The following is a 22,497-nucleotide window of genomic DNA, read 5'->3' as shown; positions in this document are numbered from 1 at the left end:
ATAAAAATGTTTCAGTATGACCCTGACGCGAGAAACGAATTTATGATTTCTACCTTAAATACATTATTATGCTACATATTTATACATATTTGTAGTTAAAGTGTGATTGTCATAAATTCTCTACTAATTTTGTGAAATTTATGGTTAAATCACTCTTCTATGGAGAAGGCCAGAATTGCGAGATCTGTGCGATCTTTACGGCATTGATGCGGTTAAAAGGTTCAAAATGAGACGGGGCCGCGTACAATTGTTCATTTCGACTTTTAAATTTTAGATTTCTACAAAAAGTATTTATATCTCATCTCATCCACTATTTGTAATAAACTATTACTATTTTAATACACCTAATTGTCTAATACTACATCAAGGCTCATTTTAGTATCCGAGTTATAAATAATTTAAACACCATCAATATCATTAACTTCAAACAAATATACAAGTTATAAAACTTCAAATATATACAAAGTATCAAAAACATAAAGCCTGACCATATTATGTGAGGTGCAACTGTTGCGGACTTTCCCTGAACTAATTTCTAACACTGGTTACACTGGTGCGACAAAGATCTTATATGAACGTAGGTGACGTTTGCACGAGGGCTATTTATTTTATTTATATTTAAATTATTATATTATATTATAATTTTTTCATTGTTAATTATGTCTGAATTTAATTTTTAATAATAACAATATTTAATAAACTTACTTTAAAATTATTATTATCAGCTTTATTATTATTAGTGTTTTATTCTCAAAATACAAATTAAAAAATCACGAATAAAAGACACAAACAGCGACATTCACGGCGAACTGTAAAAGTTAAGTTTTGCAAAATAGCCGTATTAGTTCCGTTTTTGTTACGTTCATTAAGGCCTTGTCGCACTGTACTTTTTTGTAACTGTTCCGATCATTCATTTGTAATCTGGTCATTCCGGTACCAGTACCCGAAAGCATTACGCAAAACCATATAATGACAAAATTAAACAGCTAGACATGGCGGCGATTCTCTCAAGCATCGCAATTGACATTAAGCGTGAGTTTTTTTTTTGTAAATCTAACGTAGTTATAATAAAACATCTAAATGAGAGTTGAACACTGGATCAAGCTGATTCCTATTACTATTTAAAAAAAGTCCGCGATAGTGGCAGACCTCATATATTATTGGCCCGGTTATGTTTATATACAATACAAATAAATACAATGACTTATAGAAAATAAATTAGTTGTAGTCTTTAGACTCAGTTTTGGTATATTAGGAATCAACGTTATTTCTTTAGTTTTAACTAAACGAAATATTTCTTATAATTAAGCAGTTTATTTTTTTGACCATAGCCCTGCAGATATAAATAAAATGTCTGCACAAATATATTTAATTGAAAACCTACCTTCCCTGACTCATATTAAAATCCATGAATAAAATAATTTACTAATCGCTGTCTAGTCCATTATGATTTAATCCATACATTTACATAAAGAAAAGTCATAACTCTGAACCAGCCTCCATTGATAAATATACTTACAACTAAAGTAAATGCAAATATTTCCTTCGCATAACATCAAAATCTAAAATAAGTTTTAAAATTTTAGAGTATTACAGCAGAGGAAACCCAAGTGTGAGGTTAATGTTAATGTATGTCCGAGTATTTGTCAATCCGGAATATACGATAATAGCGCACGACCTCCCAATGCAATGCGCTCCAATTGTTAGCCAACGTGACCTCCTAAACTCAGCTTTTTTTACTGGTATATCAGGAAGGTATCGAATAAAACCTTCCTTTTGAGGGTAACAAAGACAATGATATCTCAAAAAGTAAAGTAACAGGAACATAGAAAAAAAATACCAGAGGCCTTTTTGTGTAATACACACGGTACACGGAATCACAATTATTTTTAACTTCTTTCTGTTACACGGTTTAGGATGAGAATAGAAAGAGATGGTGAATGCGATAGCAAGCGCCCGCGCTTTAAATAATACGGCACGGCACCAAGAAGACTATATTCCGGGGTGACAATTACTGGGACATTTAATTAGAAACAGATTTTTGATGTAAAATATTCGAATATGGCAATAATTGGGCATACAAATTTTACTCTATGGATAAGGTTAAAAGGTTAAACTACTATGTACCTTGTGCTCTGGTAGAATTGCTGGCAATAATTTTTAAATCGACGCCATTCCGTATTCCGTAAGGCCGCAGATGATAGATTAAGTAGTCATACACGTACATGTCTTGAGGGTTCACGTAATGAAAAGATATCGCGTGGTCGGAACAGCAATCGAGACCCTGAAAAAGGTAAGATAAGAGATAAGGGTGATTCAAGAATTTTACTAACTTTGTTTTTAGTTGACTTTACTAGCATTTTAATAGTATTTTTCAAGTGAATCCGATTACAAGATTTAACCTTAGGTAATGAACACAAATATTATATTATACATATATTTATAAACCGACGAAGGGTTCCGTATTATCTATACAACATTAGACACTATATCATAACCAACCTTTTTTTTAGTTTCACCTGTCCCGGTGTCCGTATTACGGTTGTATTACGAATAGCAGTGCTGTCGAATCTATTTTTAATATAATTAAGCAGGTACCTATTTATTTTTAAAGTGAATATAAATCTAAATATTCAGTAAATATTTCTACCTGTTGTCGTTACTAAGATCTAAAAAAAAAAACGGCAAAAAAATTAGGTTTGTTTGCGCAAAAATGAAAAAGAAATATGTTAGCGATTATTCCTCACCTCATCAGTTGGGTAGTAGATATATTTCCAATACCAGAAGCTCGTGTCTTTGGTTGGAAAGAGATGGTCCCGCGGCACGAACGGGAAGAATCGGCCACGCCCTAAACTGTCCCGGGAATCCATCGCCTTCACGCCCAATCGGTCCAGGCAAATACCTGAGAAAATATATTTTAACCTTTAAACGGGGGATAGCAGTTATAGTAACTGTCTCAAGAACACAGGAAAATATCTTTATGTAATGAGTGCCTTTCAATTTACTCGTAGCGAGAAACATGTACTCGTACAGTCCACTCGCGCCAGGCGAAATGTTTATTTTCTCCCTTTTTCTTGACAGGCGTCGATCTTTGGAAATCTAGCAAGTCTGTAGCTAGCAGTTACCGATGGATGCCGCCGGTCGATAAACGATCGATTACCGATGGATGCCTACCCATTTCAGCGTCTTCTGCGCCAGTGTCGCTGGCCTTGCAGAGATGCGGCGACGGTAGACCCTGGTTCACGAAGCGATCCAACGCTTCCCTACTCAGCACGTAGCCGGCGCCGCCGCTCATGTAGCCCTAGAAATCGGGATCTGCTGTCAGCGCCAGTTTAGGGGGGGAAGGGGGTTGGGGGGTACACTCTACATAAATACGAAAAACTAAATTCCGAATCACGGACTTCAAAATACCGATTTTTATAATTCCGAATGTTTTAAAACTCCTAATATGACTATTCCGATTCTTCATAAATCCGATTTTTATAAATCCGAAAATTAACAATACCTAATGTTTAAAATTACGATTTTTAATAAACCGAACAATAATAATCCGAAATATCAAAAATACGAATTCCGATTACTAAAATACCGATTTTCAAAATTCCGAATATCATTATACCAATCAATAATAAATCCCGACTTATTAACTTAAGCTATGTAGGTTAGATTGGCCTAAAACAGTATTCACTGTTACTGATTTTCAGCAATGTGACACTAGGTCGACGGAGCTCCCCTTCGCGGAGCTCCTACTCCGCGCAGTTACAGCGCTTCACACTTTGTCGCAATTCTAACCTAACCTAACCTAAGTATGCAGGTCAATTTATTTAAATTGATTGATATTAATTCGAGATTCGAAATCAAGATTCCGATTATTAAAACCACGAAGTTTATTTTGCCGAATGTCATATTTCCGAATTAGCGATGTCATTTCGGAAAATTGATAATCGGAATACTGTACTTCGGGCCAGTAACATTTTGTGCTTTTCATTCTTCGGAGTTTTAAAAATCGGATATTAATAAAACCGATATTTTGAAATTCGGAAAAATAAATTTCGTGTTTTTAAGTAATCGGAATTATATGTCTTAGGAATTGTGAAAATCGGAGTTGTAAATTAGCAAATTCGGAATAAAATATTTCGGAGTATTTGGGTGTTCCCGGGCGGGGCGACTGGGGCGCTAGCTACAAGTGGCGGAATGAAAAGGTTGACCAGTTTTCAAAAACATTTTATTACTAAACAAGCAAAAACCTTTTCATTCCGTGACTGTAGTACAGGGCGCCGCGCGCGCCAGTTCAACATAACCACTTAATTTCAATACCTAAATACTTACTGTTCGACTAAAACATAAATACCTAGAAGCCATAAATAATCATAGTAATCTAGAGAATAGTTTAGTATTGATCAACCATAGTAACAGCACAGTACTAGGTCGGTGTGCTCAGGTAACAGGGTCCTTACAATATGAAGTGCCCCGAGTGACCAACTACTTCGGCGATAGAACATTAAATAAAAGACTACGTATTTGTTTAACAGTTTACCTGATAACATATTATTATTATAGAGACTGTATCCTGCAGACAAACTGTGTAAACAGTTTTGCAGAGCTATGTGCAAAAAAATATGTAAAATAGTGATTGGTTTTTTGGAATATTTTTGTATTTTTTATTTCAATTCCAAATTTTTACTTTTACGGTCATCGGTAGATGTCGCTAGCGTCACTGCTTAAGTGACTAAGTAAGAAACAAACAAGCTGAGATATGAGGTGCATAGGGGAAATTTGTGTCGGTACCGTTGACCATCAGTGGTGTAGTGGTATAGCACGCGGTACGGATTACCGAGGACCTGGGTTCGATTCCCAGTGATGGTCTTATTTTTCTGTTTCTTCTGTGCATCTTTATTTCAGTTTGTATTTTCAATGTATAATAGTGTCCAATAAATATTGTGTTAAAAATAAAGTTGTGTTAAATACTTGTGTGTATACATATCATTTAATAATATTGTAAATCTGTTTTAAAAAAAATATATATATACCTCGTTGAGTTTCTTGCCGGATTCTTCTCAGCAGAGGTTTTTTCCGAACCGGTGGTAGATTTTTTTTTTGACATTCATAAGTGCTTGTTATAGCCTAAATTGAATAAAGATATTTTGACTTTGACTTTATTTTTTCATCCATTCATTCAACGAACGACCGGTCATTTTGCTTGTTGTACCTATCTATAATGAATATTGTATGTACAGTCAGCAACAAAAATATACATAAGTTTGAAGTGCCGAATATATGTACGCAGGACTTTATTGCCTTAACATTAAGGTCTTTGTTGCTGACTATACCTAACTCGAAAAAAATTGTTTTGTACCTATTCTTTTTATATTCGTATTTTAATGTTATTCCACTTTGTCGTATCAGTAATCAGAAGCCATGTGGCTGTTGTGCGGCATGTGGGTTAAATTATCGGTAATAGTATTAAGCGCTCGGTTGTTTTTTGCTACAAACGCACACCAATTTGCATCAGATAATCTAATTACCAAAAATGCCCTTGCCGCTGCGCTCACCGCGTAAGACAATGTTTGGTAATTTATGTAATGTAAGGCTTACTAACTTGCGAGGTAAAAGGTTTGAATCGGCATCCGAAGTATATAGCGTCCCTGCTGTTGTGTTCTGCCAACATGTACCGCAAATTCTCGACAACAACGTAGCTGTAAAGACAAATACATAAGAATATTGGTTATAGCTTATAACACTGACACACTGAATGGAAATGTACCGCAAAGTGGCATTGGTCTAAAAAAAACAATGTTTATTTTTATATTTTTTTTTTCATAAAATAGGCGAATTTAAGACACCTATTTGAAGGATTTTGATTTTAATTGCGTTTAAAAAATTACCCTATTTAGAAGTCACCGTAATTATAGCTAACCATAGTTGCCACGGCGTTAAAAACTACGTTTTTCGTTGCCCATCACAATTATTTAAAAAAACGTAGTGTCTTCTGTCACCTGGCAGTGTTAGAATTAGGCGGTTTAGTTATAAAAGATTTATTTACGATGAAAGTCAAACAAAGGTCAAACGTTATTTTGCAAATATACACACGATCAATTAGTATTTTTTTACAAAAACGTTATAAAATGATTTAATAAACCTATTCCTCAAAATGGTTTTGGAATTAGAACACATTGTCAAAAGTGATCAATGCCAATTCTCGACAACAACGTAGCTGTGGAAAGACAAATACATAACAATGTTGGTTATAGCACTGACACACTGAAAGGAAATCTCCCAACCAGGGACAAAACAAAATAAATGGAATGTTACCAAAAATACCACTTATACTTTTAGAAGGGGTCGTACATTATTTACGTTTAACATCATCACCATCGTCATCATTTAACTCGATTGAAAATTGCGTTTTTTATAAAAATAAGACGTAGGTCTTTTCGAAATGTTCACTTATAATTACCAACTAAAGCAAATATTAACTACATGATTACGCTTCCGTCTGCTAGTATGGTTAAGGACTTTAACTCATGAGCCACCATATGGGACCTTTTCAAAGGAAAAGTCATTACGATTTTCTTTGTTAATTAATGCGATGACGTTTACTGTGAAATGGTTCAATGGTGGCTCAGGAATTAGTCCTTGACCGTATATCACGTGATCATATAAGCCTAAGGGTCCCATTTTTAGGGTTCCGGAGCCAAAATGGCAAAAACGGAACCTTATAGTTTCGCCATGTCTGTCTGTCTGTCCGTCCGCGGCTTTGCTAAGGGACTATCAATGCTAGAAAGCTGTAATTTTGCACGGATATATATGTAAACTATGCCGACAAAATGGTACAATAAAAAATATAAAATAAACTTTTTTTACGGTACCTTCCATAGACGTAGTGGGGGTGATTTTTTTTTCTTATCCAACCCCTATATTGTGGGATATCGTTTGATAGGTCTCTTAAAACCATTAGGGGATTTGCTAAGACTTTTCGATTTAGTGGTTTGTTTGCGAAATATTCAACTTTAAAGTGCAAATTTTCATGAAAATCGAGCCCCCCCCCCCCTCTTAAATCTAAACCGGTGGGTGGAACAATTTGAAAAAAATCAGGATGGTAGTAAGTATATCAAACTTTTAAGGAAAACTATAACGGCTAAGTTTGCTTCAGAATTATTAGTAGTTTAATAGCAGCCTAAGGTTATAAAATATACCTAACCTATGGAAGATTCCGTATAAAATACGAAATCTTTAGAAAAATATTACGTATTTTTTTCGTAATGGCTACGGAACCCTATTTAAGGCGTGTCCGACACGCTCTTGGCCAGTTTTTTTTTTGATATACGGAACCCTAAAAAACAAAATACTCACGTATCATCATCTGCTTTGAGGAACCAGTCCGCGTCTCTCCTGTGGTGTTCGTAAACGTATCTGAACGCTTCCTTCGTCTTCGACCAGAGGTAGTCTCGTCCCTCTGTGACGGGCAGTTTGACGGCAGGCAGATTGGGGTCTGAAAATTGTATTTATCATCATATCAGCCGTAGGACGTCCACTGTTGGACATAGGCTACCCCAATATACCTCCAGTTGCTTCGGTTGGAAGCGGCCTACATCCACAGTGTACCCGCGGCTTTAACCAGGTCATCCTTCCATCTCTTTGGTGGACAAGTTCTCGAATGGACACCGCGGATCGGCACGCGCAGCATAGGACGTCCACCAACGAGTTATATTGTTGTCAACAAAATACTCGAGCAACTTGTCAGATCGTAAAGCTTGGAGATTGCCGCTGTTCTTGTCAAATTCAAAATAAAGTCAAAATATATTTAATCACAGGCAGATCTTGTACACGGGGTTTTCATTTTTTTTTATAGTAACACTAGCTGTTGCCCGCGACTCCGTCCGCGCGTAAAAGTATGAAAAACAGTTTACATCCTATTCTCAGACCTACCGAATATACACAAAAAAAAACATAAAAATCGGTCAAGCCGTTTTTGTTGAAAACATAGAAAACAAAACGTTGTTCTTTTAACTCGACCAATTTTCCGACTGAACTGATTCCCGAACGAGAGTGTAACCAATGTCTAAATGGCTAACCATTAGCTCACAAAGCGACTTTAACCTTACCTTCCTCAGAGCTCATAAACAACAGCTTGTTGCACCGCTTCCCCCATGTCGCTTTGACGTGTTTGGCCTTCTTATCATGGTTCTTAGGTTGCGTCATCACCCAGCAAAGTACCCGGACTCTCTTCGCCAACTCGTCGGCAACTGATCTGTCCTCGTCTCTGTGCGCTGGCTCGTCGCTTCCATGGTCTTGGACCGACATGATAGGGTGCCTTTCTAGGTCGCGGAGAGATTCTCTGAAATACGTCGAATGGTTAGTATGAGGTTGAAACTGTGCGACCGGCTTATGGGAGTGCTATTTCGGGTAGTTTACGATACCCCAGAATTTCCCGAAATTTGTTTTCGGTAGACCTGCCGCTACATTTCACCTATATTTCCAAAATGACACCCCCATTTTTATTACGCCTAATCACCCGTGGAACCCTGGGAGTCGCCTGGACCTCTTTGAGAACCGCTGGATGAAGGTAGATTTATTTAAAACGGTTATCGCGTCGCCCGTCACGTGTGCATGTATCCTGTCAGTTTGCTATCTATCTGGAAGACATCGGTCTTCTAGGACTTTTTGGAGGAATTTAATTTTATAGGAAGAATACGAGTAAGAAGACTCTGGCCAGCGAAAGCTGTCCACGCATTTTTTACGAAACTTTGACCCGGTATCATTTTTGAAACTATCAAAATTATTATATTGTCATTCTAGTCCGGCTTAGATAATTTTGATACTTCGTCTATTAGAAATAAATAAATAACTTTTTGCTTAATTCAATCTCCTACCATACTCAAAATGAAAAATGTTATAAGATTTGTTATTAAAATATTTGAAGATATATTCAATGCCAATCTGGTCAAAATGGTCCAAAAATGTATGCGTCTGGACTGTACGTAAATGGACACTGACAAAGGTCATCAAATTTACCAAGGGACTCCTATAGTGCATCGTCTTTCACACATTACTACATAAATTTTGATGCAGCTTGAAGAGTCCCGAGGAAAATTTAATATATTGAAAATTTAAATAATTTCTAAGTATCAACATCGTTTAATCAGTGTACAGCAAGTGTTGTCAGCCTCATTTTTTTATTTTTGCCTCGGCTTCTCGTGGACAGCTTTCGCTGGCCAGAGTCAAGAACAAACACAAGTAAGTCTATCTGCATAATATGGTTGCATTTTAATACAGTGTCGTCTTAAGGTTTGTACGAGTAAACCTTCTGACATCATCATCCCAGCCTATTTACGTCCAACTGCTGGGCACAGGCCTCCTCTCAGAATGAGAGGGCTTGGGCCGTAGTTCCCACGCGGGCCCAGCCAGTGCGGATTGGGAAATTCACACAATACATTGAATGACTTCACAGGTGTGTGCAGGTTTCCTCACGATGTTTTCCTTCACCGTACCTTACCATAACCTTCTGATCTGACATAACCATCAGCAAATATAAGTATCTGACTTTCGGGGTCCTCGTGAGGTCAGGCTCTGGGCAAGGGCCCCATGTGCTCTTATGATAAAGACGGTAGTGATTTCATGTCAATTTGATCTCGTCAACTGAAATGTTACGTCTTTATTCCCACTCTTTTCTTCCAACAAGGTAGGTATCATAATGTCTGTTACGACACTTTGCAGAGAAAATTACGGCTTGAGATATATATTTATTGCTAGAAAAATTTGACGGGAACCATGTTTGCGAACAGTCTTATTATTAATAACATTAAAAGGTACTTATTTACTAAACGCACATCTAGAAAGCGAATAAATTTTGCAATATAAAAAGCTATTTTACAGACATGATGCAATAAATCGCATAGATCTAGCCGCATTCAGCCACTAAAGGCAGATTTACATCGAGCCACTCACTTATTAACTACCACCAGTTCAAAAGAAACCGAATAAAAAAAAAGCGCTATGATTTCTTTGGCAGATGTATGGAATGTCAATGTCAATATGACATCAGTAGCACAAGTGCGAACGAAAGAGTGCGAAGAAATAGGAACAGTCCGTCAAAACTCTACATTACCTACACGCAATTGCCGCTTGCACTGGATCAATGTATATCTCGCCTAACCTACTTTAGATCTACTGGTACTACTGGTAGGCAGTCGCTGGCTACTATACTTGGTTTGGATACGTAATTAACTAAATGTAAATAAACTTCAGCTGTCAAATTTGCTACATTCAAGGATTTTAAACATTTTACTTATCTATCATTGTAATACAAACTAGACTAGTAAGTACCCCTTTTAGGTATAAGTTCGCCTTTGTACTCTTTTGGTTTTATTGTTTTCTTTTTGTATTATTTTGTGTTTTATGTACAATAAAGTATTTACCTACATACATACTAGTGTATTTCAATACAAAAATGTAAAAGACAGCAATGAGGGTTTTCACGGAGGCGAAATATCGCTAGATGGCGTTAGTATCGTGAGGTCCGTTTGACGTTTGCTCGTGATTGGTTAAATAACTAAATGAGCCAATCGCAAGCAAACGTCAAACGGACCTGACGTACTAACGCCATCTAGCGATATTTCGCCTCTGTGAAAACCCTCATTGATGTTGTTTTGTTTACATTTAGTTAAATACCTATCCAAACCAAGTATAGTAGTTCTAAAGTCAGTTGCGACAAAAATTACACTAATAGGGATATATTTAGACCAATCATGGTGCGAATGTCATAGTCATAATGAATGAAACATGACGCGTAATGAGCAATGACTGTACTCGTAAATAGACTACGGAGCGTATTTTAAATTATATGATATTCTATGAAAGAAACATTAGATGACCATGTTATGGGTGTAAGCGCAAGAGGTATACCACAATACACATAACTTGTTACGTATATTGTGGGTATACCGTGTAACGTAACATGTGTATCTAACATGGGCCCCAATAGATATCACAATGGATATGTGCCAGACGAGACAGTCCACATTTATACAACTGTACTTTACAGTCACTAGAGGACGCCTGCAAATTCGAAAATACACTTATACTATTTAATACGAGAGCGAGAGGGACGGTACGATACGAACTTCGATTTTCGAACTTCGGAGTAGGCCTGGGGACTTGCCTAGAGTGCCCAGTGGCACAGAGGGGCCTGTTTAAGTAATAAAGTGTTATTTTATGTGAGAGGGGGGTGAGCGCCACCAGAGGAGGAGAACAGATTGTTGTCTACAGTTTAATACATCAGTGGTTGTCTATCTAGTTGGTGAAATGGAAAATCTCTTCTATCAGTTATTTCCCTAGCCGTCTCACTCATGCTAGTATAACAATGCCTCAAGTTAAATATACAGAATATAAATATAAATATATGTAATATGACAGGTTTTAAGTTCCTACAAAAGTATTTTAAGGGGCTGTCTCACCACCCATTGATTAATTTTAACTGACGGATAAATGTGATGCCTCTCCGTCTATTCGAACAAAACAAACAGAGACGGCATCACATTTATCCGTCAGATAAATTTAATCAATGGATGGTGAAACAGGGGGCAAATCTGTTTGATCAAGATAATACCTACTACAAATACACTGACAAGCAAAAATAAAGGGTCGGTTACAAAAATTACGATAACTACAAAACCCGTTGTGATAGCTTCTTCGAGTAAAATGAGTTTAGTAAAGAGTTTTACTTTTAACAAGAATAAGTTTAATGCGTAGTTAAATTAGCTTCAATGCACTTTTTAAGTCAAGAAAATATCTTTAGTAGTTTAGGAACTATTGCGATTTTAGTAACCAACCCTTTATTTTTGCTCGGCAGTGTAATTCGTCATTTGTATGTACACAGATTTAAAAATATTTAAATAATAAAAAGCTACACTATTCCAGATTAAAATAAGCTACTTTTCATCCCGGGACAGAGCAAAGTTCCCGAGGGAACCAGACAAATTCGCGGGAACAGCTAGTCCTGCAAATTAATCTTACTTACAGGCAATATGTAAGAAGCAGCATAAGAACCGCAGTAGACGAGCCGTTTGAATTAAACGTCACCTCAATAGGAACTTGTGCATCCATTTTTTTTCTAAACAACTCCGATACTCAATCAACTTAATAAAAAACAAAACCCTTTCCACTAAGTTGCTTTAAAACTTTAAGCCAGGTCTATCAAAAACACACAAAAAAACCGTGTTACATGCTATCACGTATCAAACTGACTTTGTTTCCAATTTGTGCGTTCAAAATATCTAATAATTTATTAATAAATAAAAAACAAGTCACTGTCACAAGGCTTCTAATTTTCAACTGAATGCATTTGTTAGAAAAACAATGACATGACGCAATTCATTTTCATCTCGGAGAATGATTTCCACAATCCAGTTATTATGTTATGCCTTCGTAGATTTCAAAGGACTGCGTGAACAAAAATATTTATATTATTGAATATGAATCCTTTTCAAACGTAAATATTGTAATACATGCATATTTGTCGTACCTAATTCTTTTCTCGATAGAAAACTCACTTGTACCTATTATGAATAGACGGTTTGTAAGAAGATTTACTAAGTTATGATAAAAATAGTTTGCATCTCTTTACTGAAAACATACAACATCTAGTAGTGGAAGAGACTATAGGATATATACAATTTTGCAGGATTACCTAGGTACTTAAATGTCGCCCGAACTCGCGTCACCTATGGTAAGACGTAAGTGGGTCGATCAACTGGACAACTCTTTAAAACCACGAGTTTCTATATGTTTTCTTTGGGTAAAATTCATCGAGTACACATTTTTGTCATAGTTACAAGCTCATTATTTTATAGACTATCTCTTAAGCATATTAGTCGCATATATCAAAGAAGTTTTTTTTAAGAAACTCTGTCACTGTTGTCTCTTGGAGAACAGGACAGAATAACAAACAAGAAAAAGTTGATTTAAATAGTGAAAAACTTAAACAAATGACCTGTTGTATGTGGCAGTGCACAGAATTGATATGGGACTTTTTTCGAATATGGAACGTTGATTTATGGTTGTTGATTTTGTGTATATTGTATTTAATATTTTCATGTGTTTTTCTGTAAATATTTTTTTATTTTTATTTTATTTGTGTTAATTTTGCTGTATATGTGTGTCTTCTGTGTAAGTGAATAAATGTCTTCTTTCTTTCTTTCTTTCTTTCTATTTATCTATTATCCATATGACACCCCGCGCACCACACAACTATTTAACTATTCGTTATGTGCCCATTTATGTTCTTAGTAGTTTTTTACCTAGGGCAGAAGTACCGTTTGTGTTTAATTTTATTGTTTAGGTACACATGTTTGAAATAAATTTATAGTATCTAATAAAATAAAACATCACAAACTTCATTCGTTTCAGTATAAACTTTTGAAAACTCCTTCAAATGTCAACTGGCTAAAAACGGTACTTCTACCCTATATGCACTTGAGTGCAATTTTGTAGGCAATAAGTAAATGTTTAAAAAAAATTGACATAAAATCATCCGTGTTAATATATTTTTATCGTGCCAGAGTTTGTAAAATTGTTTACAAGCTACCACAAATATTCAGTCGTTATCTAGTGCAATGGTCGATAAAATCACAAATGTAGAAAATGCTACTTATTTTACGTTCTACAACGCGTAGGTAAATCGTGAATCGTGACCTGATAATAAAAATAAAGTAATTAAAAAAAATTAAACCAACTTCAAAACCGTTTTTTTTTAAATGTAGGGTAAATATGCTATATTTTTTCGAGGTCGGTGCCTGTGTGAATATACAGTAAGTAGTTCCCAACTCATGTTAGATAATATCTATCTATTCTATCTATCTATCAATCTATATAATCTACCTAATACCTTTAAACGAGCAATTCTTCTAGATATATAATCAGAATCTCGGCTCCAACGATTTCGATGAAATTTGGTATGTGGGGGTTTTGGGGGATGACAAATCGATCTAGCTTGGTATTATCTCTCGGAAAACGCTTATTATCGGTTTTAGCTCGAGCAAAGCTCGGTCGCCCAGGTGCTGTTTTTTAAACCAAGGCAAGCACTGACTTTAAAAAAAAATGTTAATCAACGCAAATTGCAACTAGCCCAAATATTTGAGTTATTACATACTTTTAATTTACTGTGTAAGCTTTTTACACCTCTGTTGATCAGTGACGTAGCTAGATAACTCAAGAATACAGTAAAAAAAATTTGGTCCCTCAAATTTCCATACACGTTACGGTTTACCGGAGAGGTCTACCTGTGCAGGTGTACCTGCGCAGGTCGACCGGAGCGAGTATGCCGACCGACCTGTGCAGTTTTTTTGACCTGCGCAGGCGACCGGAGCAAATTCGAAAATCGATTTTGCTCCGGTCGCACCGTACGGTGAACCTGTGCGTGAGTGTCTGCGTTTTTCTTTTTAATAACCAATGCTTACACCACTTTTTTCGCTTCCTTTTTACTACTGTTCTTGTATCGTATTTCCTCAAAATTAACGCAAGGCCTAGCAGTGCTAGTGCGTCCTCGTCCTTACTCGATGCCAAAGCAAATAGAACTGAAGACCGCTTCGGTACACCGGAACGTCCCTTCCCATTATACCCGCCATGGGGCGCCACAGTAAATCCTACTAATATTATAAATGTGAAAGTTTGTGAGTATGTTTGTTACTTCTTCACGCTGAAACGGCAGGATAGATTTGGATGAAATTTGGCAAAAAGTTAGTTTATAACCTGGATTAAAACATAGGATACTTTATATCCCGATATTCCCACGGGATAGGGATAAAATCTCGAAATAACAACCGCGGGGCTTAGTCATGAAATTTGGTATGTAGATAGTTAGTCATCTGAAATAACACATAGGCCACTTTTTATCCAGATATTCCCACGGGATAGGGATAAAATCTCGAAATAAAAACCGCTGGGTTTAGAGACTTTAGTCATGAAATTTGGCATGGGTGTTTTAATTTAACGTCAATGAAAACCACGATGTAATTTTAGGGAATTCCCACGCGAATTTAATGAAATCCCGGAATTCCAATTCAACAACTGAACGAACTGAAGAACTCATTCCTCGCACACAACGCAACACGTCCTTGCACATCTCTGGTTGAATGAAACTCAGCCTTACTGTCTAAACGCTCTCGTAATCATAATGGAATCGTTTTCACTACTTTCTGTCACGGCGTAGTATAAGGTTAGAAAGAGATCTGGACTTGCAAGAATAATCGTGCAAGTTGCATTACATTGCGAGGCCGTGAAGCCAATGAGTTTTTAGTGGTCAATCGAGCGCCGCAATGTAATGCAACTTGCACGATTTTTCTTGCAAGTCTAAACTCGGCTTTAGACAATAGGTACGGAATCTGGCCCTATACTATCGAACTTCGTATGTTGCCGTCCCGCTGACGCTTATGTCATTTAATACGCGAGTGAAAGGGATGGTGCGATACGAACTTCGAGTTTCGTAGTAGCCCCTCTGGTCGCGCGACATTTTGGGTCTTTTCGATAGTTTACAGAGGAATAGGTACTGCTTTATATACTACCTACGGTAATTTGAAGTTCAACCAACTTAATTTTGGATTTTTGGCGGGAACAAAAATTAAACTGGTCACGTTCTTGTCAAAAATTATTAACAAGGCAAGTTAATTGAATCAAATTAGCTCAGGGAATATGTTTGCCTTTCAAGTCTCTAGATCCAGTGGGTTTAGGCTGTGCGTTGCGTGTCAGTCAGGCACGTTACACTTTCATAGGCAAGTTGTGTTTCAGCGTGGAGAGTAAGACAGCCGGTGAAATTACTGGCACTTGAGGTGTCCCATCTTTGGCCTCTAGGTTGGCAACGCATCTGCAATACCCCGGGTGTTGCACATGTTTATGGGCGGTGGTGATCTGTTACTATCAGGAGACCCACTTGCTCGCTTGCCATCCCGTCGAATAAAAAAAGGTGTAGAAAGGTACCCACCATAGCGCTCTTAGCATCCGACGTAAATACCAACATTGGGACAGGGACGAGCACTAGTACGTTCATCTTATTTAGATAGCTGTTCTTTTTCGGGTTGAATTTTAACAAATAATAAAGGAAAAGAGTGCCGACCTGTCAAATTATTTCACCTCTTTCATTATTCATATGACTCGTTATCATTTGAAGTAAATAATATTTTCTTTTAATTCTTACATTTCCTTTTCCAAAAAAAAAATCACCGAATAACAGAAAAATACACAATATGCTGGTAAAATTCGGCCGGACAGCGTTTGGTAAGCTTCGCGGTGTCTTTTCGTCCAACGCATTACCGCAGTGTTTGAAGTCAAAAGTCTTTGACCAGAGACCGTGGGCGCTAAAGATGGGTCTCATGAGGAAGATCAAAGTCACTCAGAGGGCTATAGAGAGGGCTATGCTCGGGGTTACTCTGCGGGATAGAATCAGAAATGATGATATCGCAGTAGAACTAAGGTTACCGACATCGCCCGATACAATTGCGAAACTGAAGTGGCAGTGGGCCGGGCACATTGCTCGCAGGACTAATGGCCGACGGGGTCAGAAGCAGTGGCGTAGTGTAGTGGATACGGGGGCGGTCCGCCCGGGCGGCAATTTTGAGGGGGCGACAAAATTCCATAATAAATTACACTGAATAATATCTAGATGATAATAGATTTCATCATTTTTTCGCATCTACGATTCGGACCGTTAGTATTAGCACGAAATTTGCCATTACTTATGCTGTGAAATCGGGGAATCCCCTTTCTATAATTAAATGGTACAAAATGTATTGATATCTTGTATAGGTGTGTCTATGGTTTTTTAAAACCTAAACAAGAGGGCGGCAAAATTTTCTTCTGCCCAGGTCGGCTGATAACCACGCTGTGCCACTGGTCAGCGACCCAGTTATGACAAAAGGATGCAACCCAGATTACAGCGTTTTGTGATAACAGCGCCTAGAATATTCTACTTCATGCAAGCTTGGTACTAGTTCGATCCACAGTCCAGTACTATAGTTCTATTGATAAGGTATTCGATATGACATTATACTGTAACCTCCAGTTTTGAACGAGAGAACGAACTTTCAAACGCCATTTACTCAAATAGACGTTTTCAAGTTTGCCGCGTTTTGTCATAACGGGGTCGTCAGAAGGTTCTTGAATAGCGTCCGCGGACGAGAGACGAGCTGTCGGTAGGCCTCCAACAAGATGGAGCGACGACCTGGTTAAGATCGCGGGAACGCGGTGGATGCGGAAAGCACAAGACCGGCCTGAGTGGAGAGCCTTGGGGGAGGCCTATGTCCAGCAGTGGACGTTTTTCGGCTGACATGATGATGATGGTAAAATTCGCCTTCGATGGACACAGCCATTATAAAAAAAAACCTTAACAAACTAAGCAAAATTATATCAACATCTTTGGTTTGAAAGGTACGTCAAAAGATCGCATTGAAAAAAACAGCTGTTACAACATTCGTATACCTACAGAAATTATCCAATAAATTCGGCCGGTGTAAACAAGGACATGAAAAATACGTCATGCTACAGATGAAAGAGAGGAAACGATCACTGAAAAGCTGGCAGGTACTCTTCTCCAAAATTCAAAGAGATGACTGCTCGAGCGTAAAAATACATAGGTCAGGCTAAATTTAATCTTATAACAGTCATGTTAATTTATTCCTCACTCAGTGCAAGAACGCACTATGCGGATAGTCACACGATTTATGGCGGGGTGTCTTCGGATTCAGAGTATACTTATTGCTTGAGAAAGTGACAGCTAAAACCGCGCGTGCGTACGTAGTCTCTGTTTCACCATCCATTGATTAGTGTTAACTGACGGTTAAATGTCATTCTACAGACGGCATCACGTTAACACTAATCAATGATGGTGAAACAGCCCCTTAATCTTTAGCGAAGCAGGTAATTCACTAACGTGAGATTAAATCTCATACTATTTAAAATTTATTTAAAACACTGACTCGAGTTTATTTTTAAAGTACATAATTTGTTCAAAACAATATTTTGAGTCGGTCTGGATGATATATACCATGTAGGTCAACTGACTTAATCCTATACAAGAAGTAGATTTTACGAGTATGTAATTCGGTATATAGATAAAGGAATATGTGTACTCGTATGTATTTTTCATTGGTTTATTATAACATTTAACAGGCTTTACGAATGCCATAACAATCTAAAATAAAAAATAAATGGTTTATGGTGTAGAACGACAGTATATAGAAATTTGGATATTTACTAAAAGAACAGCTAAGCCATTAATATCATTATCTACTTACGTAAATTAGCGGAATTCAATCGCACTAAAGACTAGGCTATTTGGCTATCGAAGTCAGCGCATAGACGAAGGGATTTTGTTATGACTTAGACATGTTACGGGATGCAGATGATTACCGTAACATGTCGATTACTATGTAATGAGTAATGTAATGAGCTTCCGATATTTCGACGCAGTTTCATGCACTATGCAACCACGTGGTATTGCATTTAACCGTGAATTATTACTAGTACTAAAAAATATGAGGCCTAAAAATGTCTATTCTTTAAAAAAAAGGTCAAGTTTTTTTTATATCATACTTTTTAAATTGAACATGAAAACGGAAGGTATTAATTAATATAACAGTCGGCGGGGAACGATTTTAAAATAGTTTCGCTTAATTGATCATTGCGCCAAAGCCAATATTTTAAGAGCTCACAAACAAAAACGTGCAGCAAAGCAAAAAGACAGGCGACATGCTAAGAACTTAGTTTATTTACCTGTAAGGTGTGGACCAAGCAACGTCTCTGGTGAATCCGGTGGATGTTAATAGTATATACGCGAAACTAAATCCTGCTGAGATTCCAATCACCAGTGTTAGCACAAATCGGCGACCCATCACCCTCCCCTCCGCCTGCACAGGAGTCAGAGGAACGTACATAGTCAATCACAATCAACCTCCGTTCAAAAATTATTTCAACCTGGCCGTCTGAAAAACGCCTTAGCTTTTTAACATTCCCGCTTTAAAGTGACAGTTCCTTTTTCAACTTAATGCGATCGATTTAACTTTTTAATTTTGATCGGAGCTTATTTGGCGCAAGTGTGTTCACGCGATGAGCGGTACGTCGCGATTGCTGAACGGCTTCAGCTAAATAAATTTTATAAAATAGAACGCGTGTGATACTGAAAACAGCTGGCGTAAAACATGGAATTCCTTTAGGTTTACATTTTTCTACAGATATAATAATAATTCTTAAAGGTGCACTGACACGACCAATAATTAATTGCCCGTCAGAAGTAAGGGATGAACGTGGAGCGGCGATTTCGCCAAATTTTTTTTTAATTGCTCCATTGTTGTGCCCATTAAATATATATATTTAATATAATTACTTAAATGTCGCCAACACGAATTGCCGACAATTCAGTGGGAATAGAAATTTAAGCATTTTTTTAATCCCGTTTCCGCCGCAAAAACGAGCAGCGAGCAATAGGGTGTGGAATAAAAAGGCTGGGGCTGTTGTTAGATATTTTAAAATATTTTATAAGAGTCCCCAGTAGCCAGAAATCGTAGGCAAGGCGAAGGCTAAACAAGCAAGTGTCATGAAATTCAAAATTACTTCGCGACGTCTGAGTAAAGTTTTTCAATAACAAATCATCTAATTCACAACACAATGAGGTTACTTTCTTTTATTAAACCGATCGCACCTAAGTCTTTTCTTTTATCTTACTTTTTTCTTATGATCGAGAAACAAACCACTATGCAAGTGTACCTAACGAGTGCTAACGAGCAATGGCATCTCAACTAAAGTGCTCGTGTAAGAGAGTATTGCTAAGTTTCTTAGAATCTCTTCATCTCTCTCAATATTGTGGATGCCACAAATTGATACTATTGCCGTTGACGTAAATTTCTTGATATTTTGTGTCGTGGCAATTGACTGGAATTAAACAATTTTAATTGCTCGTGCAAGTGCACCTTTAATATTATATTATTATTATAGATCCCGGTCTCACTGTACTCAGTACAAGGAATATACAGCAATACTGCAATTATTATCTTATTTTCAGTTTTTTTTTACCACAACTATTTTTATAATGTTAGTTCTGCACTAGAAAACTTTTAAGGTGAAGGCTGAAATTATAGTTGTACTCTTGTAATATATATGTAGAATTAAAATTAACTAAGTAAGTGTTTCTACAAAAAGCTCCTTCTTTGCCGTTTATGTAGAGGCCAGTAAAATGCGTGATAAGATATTATTTTTAACCGACTTCAAAAAAGGACGTGTTCGACGACGACAATTCTTTTTTTATTCGAAAGAGTCTTCTTCTGAGGTGGTCCCATTGTCACCAAGTCAAGATCTGATGATGGGATCCTAGGGAAATCGAGGGCAAACCTCAAAATTTATAGGCACACCTATGGCGATTTTAGCATTTTTAGCATTAAGACAAGCGTTTACATTCAGAAAGTATTACTTGGTAAACTGGACCTGATGAAGAAGACCGTAGATGGCCAATGGAACTCGTCAAAGCTAAGTAATGCTCGCGCGTCTATAAGCGATCATGATTGCTAAAAAAAGATAAGCGACTAAGAAGAAGCTTTAAGTTAATAATTCTTTCGACTTGATCTGATGCTGAAGCCGGAAGGTAGGCAACGGAGCACTGTTATAAAACAACGTAACCATACCGTGTTTGGGCTGCATAGAATTGTTGTGAGATGAACTTTGGCTACAAATCACTAAAAAGAGAGAAATAAAGAAATTTTTTAGCAAAAAAGTAAAACAGACTCCAATAAAAATCAAAAAAAAAATAACAAAAATGGAACCGACTACAAAACCCTTGAATATTATTGTTATTGTTAGCCTATTCTGTCCCACTGCTGAGCAAAGGCCTCCCCCCAATACTTCCACTGCTCTCTGTCCCCTGCATACAAGGGCCAGTCCTTCAAGAAGAAGTCCAGTTCATCCAGTTGAATATATTGGTTTTACTTTTTTGTTAAAAAATTTCTTTATCTAGTACATTGTGTGTATTTTTAGTATTGTCAGTTGACTGCTGAGGGGTGACCATGCAAATAGACAGAGAATTTGCTAGCCGTGGCGCCGGTCGCACTGTAATCCGTTTCAGATAACTTTAAAAACAAAACTAAAAGAATCAGCGGTTGAAAACCTTTTCATTTCATGTTTAATGATGAAAAAATAAAATAATATTACTTCATTTTTTAAAGTATAAATAAAAAATAAAGTCACGATGAAAGACGATTTTTCGATACAGCGAGTCGTTTGCGAAATATTCAACTTCAATTTGCAAATTTTTGTTAAAATCAAACGCAGATGTGCAGGTATTTTTCCTTCACCGATAAGCACATAAAGCCCACTAAAGAACCCAGAGATACGAGCCGAAATTCGAACTACGAACCTTTGCTTGAGAGGTCAACTACAGGAAACCACGGTTTTTTTTTTTCATTTTGATCACATACTTAATTTTGGATTAAAGGAGAAATGAACAATGGAAAATTCGAACAAGTAGCGAGTCATATCTCGCGATAAAAATATTATACATATATGACTGTATTTTTGCATTAGCAGTATATATCAGCGTTACCATCAAACATTCAAGTGGTTAATCAAGATATAATTATAAGTTGAATATTCTAGAGTGCAGTGAAATGATACGATAATGATTAAGTGCGATCAAGGGCTTGTTCCACCACTTACTGATAAACTTTATGTAACAAATAAACGTGGTGACGTCTCTGTTTATTCGGACAAAACAAAAGAAGACGGCATCACAGATAGCAGTCAGATAAAATTTATCAATAAGTGGTCGAACAGGGGGTTAAAATCGTACTGCTTACATTACTGCAATGCGCAACACTTATGTTGAAGTGCATCCAAAATGCAATTAACAAATAATATTTAGTAAAGCCAAGCCATAGCTGTAGCTTTTAATTATTATTTTTTAATCTAATCCACGCAGAACTACAAAATCGCGGGGAACTGAGCGATGCGAGGGGAGGGCAGGTCTGACAAGCGTAAGCGCTGATTGAGAAGGGATTTTTGTATTTAATTGTAAAATAAATGTAAAAAAAAATGTTTTTCACACCTCTCCTTCAGAAAAGTAACTTTTTCTCCCTGACGAGAGGGAGCAAAGTGCAACTTTTCTTTTCTAGGCTTTTCTAAGTGTTTTATTGCAAATGCCATTTTTTGAAGTTGATAATTGTAAAGCCACGCCATTTTCTATGCTGGTTGTTCTTTAATAATATTTAGAATTATTTTTTTCAAGTTTCTTAATTCCCTGGTGTGAAAAAATGTATGAGCCACTCGGGAGCAAAATTATTTTCATCTTGGGCGTTAACACTTGAATCCCTCATTACGCTTAGGATTCTATTTTAAAAAAACTTATTTTACCCTTAAATTTGCAGTGTGCATCAAAATAGGATTGAACCTGTGGATCGAACACTACCTTTTTGTAAATATTTTTTTATTGTAGAATTTTTGGACTACAAGATAACGACGAAGTTT

At 36.9% G+C, this 22,497-nt stretch overlaps 1 protein-coding gene across 9 annotated transcripts in view; it reads right to left on the bottom strand.

Annotated features, from left to right (window-relative positions):
• Positions 1 to 712: 712 nt before the first annotated feature.
• Positions 713 to 22,497, bottom strand: part of C1GalTA (Glycoprotein-N-acetylgalactosamine 3-beta-galactosyltransferase 1) — a 30,892-nt gene continuing 9,107 nt past the window's right edge. For 3 of the 9 annotated variants that reach the window (XM_074099885.1, XM_074099889.1, XM_074099888.1), the window contains exons 2-8: positions 18,763 to 18,971; positions 8,106 to 8,338; positions 7,354 to 7,492; positions 5,600 to 5,696; positions 3,175 to 3,301; positions 2,748 to 2,902; positions 713 to 2,284 (exon numbers count right to left, since the gene is read on the bottom strand). In XM_074099885.1, the coding sequence (XP_073955986.1) occupies positions 2,120 to 2,284; positions 2,748 to 2,902; positions 3,175 to 3,301; positions 5,600 to 5,696; positions 7,354 to 7,492; positions 8,106 to 8,338; positions 18,763 to 18,923 (1,077 nt within the window). In that variant the 5' untranslated portion in view covers positions 18,924 to 18,971 and the 3' untranslated portion in view covers positions 713 to 2,119. Of the gene's footprint in view, positions 2,285 to 2,747; positions 2,903 to 3,174; positions 3,302 to 5,599; positions 5,697 to 7,353; positions 7,493 to 8,105; positions 8,339 to 18,762; positions 19,218 to 22,497 lie in introns of those variants that run through there. The other 6 variants (XM_074099892.1, XM_074099891.1, XM_074099893.1 and 3 more) reach the window with 3 other exon arrangements.

Source organism: Choristoneura fumiferana, chromosome 17, assembly GCF_025370935.1.
Source record: "Choristoneura fumiferana chromosome 17, NRCan_CFum_1, whole genome shotgun sequence".
NCBI lineage: Eukaryota > Metazoa > Arthropoda > Insecta > Lepidoptera > Tortricidae > Choristoneura > Choristoneura fumiferana.
The sequence above is the reverse complement of the archived record's forward strand: the minus strand, read 5'-3'. Positions and strand labels throughout refer to the sequence as shown.